Here is a 9688-nt window from a genome sequence, read left to right on the forward strand (position 1 = left end):
ACTTATTTCAAGACGCATTTGTTTCTGTAGCGCTTTATACAATACAGATCAGTTCAGTTTAGTCTGAATCTGTTAGTGAAGTCAAATTAATAACATTATTGGATATTAAGTGTCTTTTAAACTCCAACCTATTATTATGCTATTTTCAAGGTTCCTCATTTTGTTTTGGAGGTCTTCTACAAGAGGTCTGCTCTGATTGGTCAGATGGTCCAGTCTCTGTTGTGATTGGTCTACTCTGCTCTGATTGGTCAGATGACCCAGTCTGTTATGATTGGTCTACTCTGCTCTGATTGGTCAGATGGTCTACTCTGCTCTGATTGGTCAGATGGTCTTCTCTGCTCTGATTGGTCAGATGGTCCAGTTTTGATTGGTCTACTCTGCTCTGATTGGTCAGATGGTCTACTCTGCTCTGATTGGTCAGATGACCCAGTCTGTTGTAATTGGTTTACTCTGCTCTGATTGGTCAGATGGTCTACTCTGCTCTGATTGGTCAGATGGCCCAGTCTGTTGTGATTGGGCTACTCTGCTCTGATTGGTCAGATGACCCAGTCTGTTGTGATTGGGCTACTCTGCTCTGATTGGTCAGATGGTCTACTCTGCTCTGATTGGTCAGATGGTCTTCTCTGCTCTGATTGGTCAGATGGTCCAGTTTTGATTGGTCTACTCTGCTCTGATTGGTCAGATGGTCTACTCTGCTCTGATTGGTCAGATGACCCAGTCTGTTGTAATTGGTTTACTCTGCTCTGATTGGTCAGATGGTCTACTCTGCTCTGATTGGTCAGATGGCCCAGTCTGTTGTGATTGGGCTACTCTGCTCTGATTGGTCAGATGACCCAGTCTGTTGTGATTGGGCTACTCTGCTCTGATTGGTCAGATGGCCCAGTCTGTTGTGATTGGTCTACTCTGCTCTGATTGGTCAGATGGTCTACTCTGCTCTGATTGGTCAGATGACCCAGTCTGTTGTAATTGGTTTACTCTGCTCTGATTGGTCAGATGGCCCAGTCTGTTGTGATTGGGCTACTCTGCTCTGATTGGTCAGATGACCCAGTCTGTTGTGATTGGGCTACTCTGCTCTGATTGGTCAGATGGCCCAGTCTGTTGTGATTGGTCTACTCTGCTCTGATTGGTCAGATGGCCCAGTCTGTTGTATTTGGTTTACTCTGCTCTGATTGGCCAGATGACCCAGTCTGTTGTGATTGGTCTACTCTGCTCTGATTGGTCAGATGGTCTACTCTGCTCTGTTTGGTCAGATGACCCAGTCTGTTGTGATTGGGCTACTCTGCTCTGATTGGTCAGATGACCCAGTCTGTTGTGATTGGGCTACTCCGCTCTGATTGGTCAGATGACCCAGTCTGTTGTGATTGGGCTACTCTGCTCTGATTGGTCAGATGACCCAGTCTGTTGTGATTGGGCTACTCTGCTCTGATTGGTCAGATGGCCCAGTCTGTTGTGATTGGTCTACTCTGCTCTGATTGGTCAGATGGCCCAGTCTGTTGTATTTGGTTTACTCTGCTCTGATTGGCCAGATGACCCAGTCTGTTGTGATTGGTCTACTCTGCTCTGATTGGTCAGATGGTCTACTCTGCTCTGTTTGGTCAGATGACCCAGTCTGTTGTGATTGGGCTACTCTGCTCTGATTGGTCAGATGACCCAGTCTGTTGTGATTGGGCTACTCCGCTCTGATTGGTCAGATGACCCAGTCTGTTGTGATTGGGCTACTCTGCTCTGATTGGTCAGATGGCCCAGTCTGTTGTGATTGGTCTACTCTGCTCTGATTGGTCAGATGGCCCAGTCTGTTGTATTTGGTTTACTCTGCTCTGATTGGCCAGATGACCCAGTCTGTTGTGATTGGTCTACTCTGCTCTGATTGGTCAGATGGTCTACTCTGCTCTGTTTGGTCAGATGACCCAGTCTGTTGTGATTGGGCTACTCTGCTCTGATTGGTCAGATGACCCAGTCTGTTGTGATTGGGCTACTCCGCTCTGATTGGTCAGATGACCCAGTCTGTTGTGATTGGGCTACTCTGCTCTGATTGGTCAGATGGCCCAGTCTGTTGTGATTGGTCTACTCTGCTCTGATTGGTCAGATGGTCCATTCTCTGTTGTGATTGGTCTACTCTGCTCTGATTGGTCAGATGGCCCAGTCTGTTGTATTTGGTTTACTCTGCTCTGATTGGCCAGATGACCCAGTCTGTTGTGATTGGTCTACTCTGCTCTGATTGGCCAGATGGCCCAGTCTGTTGTATTTGGTTTACTCTGCTCTGATTGGCCAGATGACCCAGTCTGTTGTGATTGGTCTACTCTGCTCTGATTGGTCAGATGGCCCAGTCTGTTGTATTTGGTTTACTCTGCTCTGATTGGTCAGATGGCCCAGTCTGTTGTGATTGGTCTACTCAGTTCTCATTGGTCAGATGACCCAGTCTGTTGTGATTGGTCTACTCTGCTCTGATTGGCCAGATGACCCAGTCTGTTGTGATTGGTCTACTCTGCTCTGATTGGCCAGATGGCCCAGTCTGTTGTGATTGGTCTACTCTGCTCTGATTGGCCAGATGGCCCAGTCTGTTGTGATTGGTCTACTCTGCTCTGATTGGCCAGATGGCCCAGTCTGTTGTGATTGGTCTACTCTGCTCTGATTGGCCAGATGGCCCAGTCTGTTGTATTTGGTTTACTCTGCTCTGATTGGTCAGATGGCCCAGTCTGTTGTGATTGGTCTACTCAGTTCTCATTGGTCAGATGACCCAGTCTGTTGTGATTGGTCTACTCTGCTCTGATTGGCCAGATGACCCAGTCTGTTGTATTTGGTTTACTCTGCTCTGATTGGCCAGATGACCCAGTCTGTTGTGATTGGTCTACTCTGCTCTGATTGGTCAGATGGCCCAGTCTCTGTTGTGATTGGTCTACTCTGCTCTGATTGGTCAGATGACCCAGTCTGTTGTGATTGGTCTACTCTGCTCTGATTGGTCAGATGACCCAGTCTGTTGTGATTGGTCTACTCTGCTCTGATTGGTCAGATGACCCAGTCTGTTGTCTGTCAGCTACAATTACAGTCTTTGAGGGTTAAAGTAGATGTTGTTTACCAGCAGCCAGTAAAGTACAAGTTACTGATGACAGTTCAGAATCAATTCCTTCTTTTAGGACACAATTTTATTCGTCGTACAATTTGATCTTCAAAACGTTTGCAGGCCTTTTACATTCACAAACAGCCACATTACACACTGCATGAAAGGTAACATCTGGAGAAAGAAAAAAGCAGTTTTTCATAATATTCTTCCTCTTCCTCTCCAGAGCGGCCATCAGCAGAGATCCTTTCTACGAGATGCTGGCAGCGAGGAAGAAGAAGGTGTCCTCTGTGAAGAGACACTAGAGCTGCTCAGTGTCACAGACTCAGGACTACTGGAGACAGTTGAGCTGTGAAGAGGCGAACACAACCCCCACTCGAGGCCTAACCTCGCTCCACTCTTCAGAAACGTCTCCTTGCTCAGCTCAAGCGTGCGTGTGTGTGTGTGTGTGTGTATGTGTGTGTGTGTTAGAAGGAAGTCAGTGGGATTTTTAACTCGCTAATTCTTCCTTAAACCCCCAAAGAGAACATTTTTCCTCATGCTTAACCAAAATAGGCTCTCTCTCTCTCTCTCTCTCTCTCTCTCTCTCTCCCTCTCTCTATCTTTCTCTCTCTCTCTCTCTCTCTCTCGTCTCTCTCGTCTCTCTCGCGCGCGCGCACTTGCATTATCTGAAATCAGCGGGTCTGACAGAATGTGGAAAACCAAACGAAAGTTCCTGCGTGCGTCAGAAGAAAAGGACGATTTTCCCTTTTTGTGCTATGAAAATGTACAGGCAATAAGTGTATTTTTACATTTTGTATCGTGCACAAAAAAAGCGGCTCAGTCCTCAGAGGTTTATTTGTGTATTTAACTGTACAAACAGGTTCAAAAGAAACGTCTATTATTTGCAACAGAAAAGGAGAGGGTGGGAAAATCTCTTGAGAAGTGTGTGTGTGTGTGTGTGTGTGTGTGTGTAGTTGTGTTTGTGTGACGCTGCAGTGCTTTGTATATTGGCAGCGTTCACAGACGAATGAATGGTGGCCCGCTAAGGATTCTGGGACGAGGACATCATGCATTGGTACTACCTCTCAGACAGACGGACGGGACGGTAATGAACAGATGGCAATGCTTTTATTCTCCATGAGGTCTTTTATCCCAGACCTCCCCAATAAAACGCTTCTCATAAATGTGCCTAACAACGGTCGCCAGTCCTCGGGATGCTCCAGTGCCTGCTCGCGTCTCTCCAGCCCGGCAGTTCTTCTACACGCTATATATATATATTCAATCTGAGCAGTATTGGTTTAATTTATCAAAGATGTACATACTTTAGTGTATAGAGAATATCGGTTTCCATTTTATAAATGTGTGTAGCAGTGTTGTACTAGTTGAGTTTCTTTTCTTTTCTGATTTTCTGGAGGTCGATACCATTGTAGTGGTAGCCAGATCTCGCTGAAATAAAGATGCTATAGCAGATGTGGTTGTGTCTTCATTTTGATTCAGTCACATTTAAAATATGAACACCATTCATACGCAGTGTATGAGAGACACCAGCAGGTGGCGGCGTCGCGACATCTGTGCTACTTTTCCTCAGAAACATCGACGTAGGGTTTTCGGTTACACTTTATTTGGAAACACAATGTCCTTGTTACATACTTACCATAGTAATAACAGTAAATTATGTATAATTACATGCAACTAACCCTCAATCAAATCCTGACCCATATAGTAAGTACATGTAGTTGATGATTATTACTCAGTACTTAAATTACACTAACAATGACACCTTAGGACACTTTGTCCTTGTAACCTTATTTCCTAACCTTATAGTAGTCAGCACATGTTGCATAACATTATGAATGGTTTACAGTTATGTGGCGGAAAATGTTGTTTGGGAAGAGCTACACATTTCCTCGTCTTCTCTTACTTCCTGGGCACATCGGTCTCTAAACAGTTGCGACACGATTTACAGAAAACGGACTATTTCTTATCAATACTCCCAACAAGTCAGTCAGCCAGCTGATATATTTCCTCATGACACATTGTAAACACTCCTGATAACACACACACACTCCTCGAGGAACAGAGGGGCGTTTGATGTGCTTTGTTGAAATCGGACATTTTCCAGAAACGAGAGATATAGGAGAGAGAGATGGAGAGAGAGAGCGCGCACAGCATGGCAATGAAATGGTAATTTTACGCCTAGTTTTGGGAAGCGGGAACACGTGAGAACAGTGTGTTTTCAGCCAAGGGCCTTTTTAACAAACCGGACGAGTGAACAACACATGTGCTGAACACTCAGCCGGTTTTCTGTTGTGTAACTGGATCTGGAGATTATGTGACATCTCATGTTATGTTAAGGCAAAAGAGTGCATTCCTACAAAAAAAATTATAATAATCATACAAAATGTGAGTTCTAATAATGTGTGCAATATTTACTTTGTTTTAAGTTTCAGAGGAAGGCAGATGCTGAATTCAGAAACCCATACTAGCATGCCATATCTTTCTTTTGCTTCCCATGAGATAATTTGCTGAATTTGAACCATACTAGTATAGGCCTACTATACTTCGGTATAGTAAAAATATAGTAAAAAAAAAACTAGGCTAGGCTATATATTTTTTTTTCCCTCGGAGTAGAGTAGTAGCAGTTCCTAATTCAGCTATTTTCTTTTATTCCAAAAATCATGAGGATATTAAGTAAAGATCATGTTCCATGAAGATATTTCCTACCGTAAATATATAAAACATGTATTTTTGTGAGTGAATGCAGCACAATCGTGAACATAAATGCACAACTTTAAAGGAGATTTTCTCAATGTTTAAATTTTTTTGCTCCCTCAGATTCCAGATATTAAATAGTTGTATCTCGGCCAAATATTGTCATATCATAACAAACCACACATCAATGGAAAGCTATTCAGCTTCCATGTTATGTATACATCTCAATTTCAAAACATTGACCCATGTGACTGGTTTTGTGGTCCAGGGTCACGGTTGTGGTGTGAAGCTGAGCCTCAGGTAAAGAGTCACATGAGAGGCTACAGTTGTGATTGGATGATGGTCAGTGGTGTACCGTGTATGTAATGGCCGTCTATGGTCAGGCTTGCAAAATCCTGACAGGTCAAACTAGTATAAATAAACAGCTGACCCACCGACAATCACTTATGCTCACTTCAAAATTGAAACGACTTGAAACACTGATCACATTAATTTCATGGATTAAAAGCTTAAGAAATAAATTCAAGCTGCCATCATCAATATACTTGCAGACAGTGTTTACTGAGGATTTAATGACTAACCCCATCCAGAAACACAATATAATCCTGTATATCTAGTGACAGTGTATGTCAGAACACTTTATTTATAACTCTTTATTTTACAGTAAATGCACTTACAGTGTAGGCTACTTACCTTAGAAGTACAGAGTACGGTAACTAAACAGGTTAAGGTTAGTTTTATGAGTAGGTTCAGGGTTAATACCTGGTTATTACCCAATTAGTGTAATTACTGTAACAAGTACATCATGTACAGTACATCGGGAACAGGACTGTAAAATAAAGTGCTACCAAAATTTGTATACCAAAGCATTTTTTTTTTTTAAGTATGATATACTGACTGTGGGCGACAATCTGAAAGCCAAACGAATTTGTCGGCCGAGAGGCTGAGCAGGGGAAACTTAAATTGCCAGACGCGCTTGCTCAATGATGATGACGAATCCAGAGACTTCGTTTTGTAGATTTATTTGCAGAAACAAACAAGGCTGTGTATCCAGTAGGCTACGTTCCATAATTGCTTCACAATACGATATGGTGTACAAACAGCGTTGGAAGTGCGTTCTTCAGCGGTCAACAAAAATAGGACTTCCCCCCGTCACCCCCTCTCTTCCACTCCCGAACCACACAGGTGAACAGATGATATGCTCTACTTCCTCCGCCACCACCAGGTGCCTTAATTACCGTATGTGACCAAAAAGAGTGTTCATAAAAATACAACTATACCTGGCTCTTACACTGACTATGCATGTTTATGAAAACAACAACACACACACACACACACAAAAACTGTATGCATGTTTGTTCTCTTATTTAACATGTATGTCGATTTTTGTTTATGTCTATAACATCAAAACAATTTGCAGGTTTTATATAGGCTATATAGCACACACACACATTGAAATATCCTAATATTTATAAGTAGCCTGCAGTAATTAAGAAATGAGTTACAGTAACGTTATGATTGATGCTTGATTTAACAAGCAGCACTAATGGAGGGCGGTGTAAAACAAGTACATGCGGTATATCCAGCTCACTTATGCATCATCAGTGCCCGAACTCAGTGTGTGAGGGTTTCCTTGTCCTGGATGGGAAACTGGGAGGCAGCCAGCACACATTATTACTTTACGTGCCAGCATACTGGAAACACCGAGCAGTCGATGCTCACTTACACTAGCGTGCGTTTGGTGTCTCATGCTGGAGAGTGCAGACAGATCTCCGAGCTTGCGGGATTCCTCGTCCTCTCTCCTAAACAGATCCATGTGTAAACTCACATAGCCTACTGCCAGTTAAACAGCCCGTTTCCCAGAAGAGAGAGCTCCTCCCTACCTCGCGCTCGACACACACACACACACACACACCCCTGCCCGATTCAGCAACAGCTGATCACACGGAGAGAGAGAGAGAGAGAGAGAGAGAGAGAGAGAGAGAGAGAGAGAGAGAGAGAGAGAGAGAGAGAGAGAGAGAGAGAGAGAGAGACTGCTAGTTAGCTAGAGATATTATTGTAGGCTGAACTCACAAGAGAGACAGTGTTTCATTCGACACTGGATGTATTGTGGGAATAACAATAAAGATGCAGCCAGAGTTTCTTGGAAACCCAGGACATAAAAAGTTCACAGTGAGGAGCAGACTATGACTACCTGGCGAGAGCTAGCCGTTAGCATTAGCATTCATCTCGGCAGTTGCTATGGGCGCTCACCACTGGATACAACTAAAAAAACATCTAGAATATAATAAAGTATTTGAAATGTATATGTTATTTGTGTGTGTTTATGTGTGTATTTCATCATATATTTATTTTTAATGGCATCAGAGATCAGTATGTAAAAGTTCATCCTCAGGCTTAGTTTACTAATGCTGTAGCCTTCATGTTTATGATGAGAAATTACTTCATGGCAATAATTATTGCTCTGTTTTGACCAACAACCTATAAAACTATGATCAGAAGTTAATGTAGAGCCCAATAAATCCAAAATATAACGTATCATTATGTGACTTTTGAACATCTCTAAACTTAACGACTTTAGAAATCCAATAAAAATCAATAAAATATGTTGAAACAGTTGAGACCATTCAGCAGTAAAAATATGTGAAAAAACACGTGTGGATATTTTGTTAAACTAATACTAGATTAAATACAATATAGTGATGGCCCAGAAAGATAAAAAGCAGATTAAAGATTAAGATTCATTTAACCTAAGATTAAGTTAGGTTCTTTAAGTTGTAGATAAAATTTGTTCTAGTTGCATTATGCAAAACCAGGTTTATTTAGCCTATGATATTTGATATTGATATATGTTGAATCCCCAATTTCTGTCATCAACATGTAAATCCTGTAAACCTGGTAAAAGTATGTAAACAAATGTGTATGGGAGATACGGGGATCCAGTTTACTGTATATTTGCACAGATAGACTTAGTAGTTGCATCACAAACCTGTAAGGCCTGAAACACATTCAAAGTCAAATTCCTCTATAACCTACCAATGCTTTACTTATGCTTACTACATAAAGCTAAAGGGTTTTGTTAATATTGTAAAAAAAAAAAAAAAAAGTAGTGTTTACCTTTAAGTTATAATTAGGTCAAGTCACCTTTATTTATATAGCGTTTTTTTTTTTATACAGATTGTTTCAAAGCAGATTTACAGAGATAACCATATATATATATATATATAGCCGCTCTGGAGAAAACCGTGATGTCGTTGTTCAGTTTGTGTATTATGGTGTCAATGCAGGCAGATCAATAATATTATTGAATATTAAATTAAATGTCCCCCAACTAAGCAAGCCAAAAGCCAGAAGTGAAAAAAAATGAGAATGAAATGCTTCTGTAAGACTGTAAAAGTAAACAAATGCTTTTTCTCTCAACTCGAACAAAGGTGACCAAGAGTAGAAAGGCCTAGCCGAGATGGTATCGCTGGAACAGACTGTTCTGTGTTTCACAGCTGAGAGACTTGGCGTGTTTCCAGAGGAGTTTCGCCTTAGCCGGAAACCCTCTTTCATGAGAAGGGAACAGGGAAGTGGCCCGAGAGAGCAGGCCTCAGCCTGTTCAGTTCTCTGGTATCTGAGCTCAAAAGATGTTCAGACGAATAAAAGAGTTGCACATACTGTACGCAGTCAGGCAGGGCGATACGAGTGAACGGGACAACTGTCAGATCCCTCCTTGTTGAACTCTGCTGTACTGTTATTCTCACTGGCTGAGAAGAGAAGCATGCAAAGTCCAGTGTGTGTGTGTGTGTGGGAAGTCCAGTGTGTGAGTCCAGCAGGGAACAGTCGCACCGCTGAGAGTTTCAGACCACCAGGACATCTGTGCCATACAAGCACTGCTCCCTAAGGGGCTGTTTACACCACAACGCCTACAGCTAAAAACGTAAAACTTTTTAT

General features: G+C 42.3%; 1 protein-coding gene across 3 annotated transcripts in view; it reads left to right on the forward strand.

The window, feature by feature from the left end:
- cyth1a (cytohesin 1a) overlaps positions 1–4508 on the forward strand; it is an 89448-nt gene extending 84940 nt beyond the window's left edge. For all 3 annotated transcript variants that reach the window (XM_079605847.1, XM_079605848.1, XM_079605849.1), the window contains exon 13: positions 3285–4508. In XM_079605847.1, the coding sequence (XP_079461973.1) occupies positions 3285–3363 (79 nt within the window). In that variant the 3' untranslated portion in view covers positions 3364–4508. The remainder of the gene's footprint in view (positions 1–3284) is intronic.
- The last annotated feature ends 5180 nt before the right edge of the window (positions 4509–9688 follow it).

This window comes from Phoxinus phoxinus (genome assembly GCF_949152265.1).
Source record: "Phoxinus phoxinus genome assembly, chromosome: 1".
Taxonomy (NCBI): domain Eukaryota; kingdom Metazoa; phylum Chordata; class Actinopteri; order Cypriniformes; family Leuciscidae; genus Phoxinus; species Phoxinus phoxinus.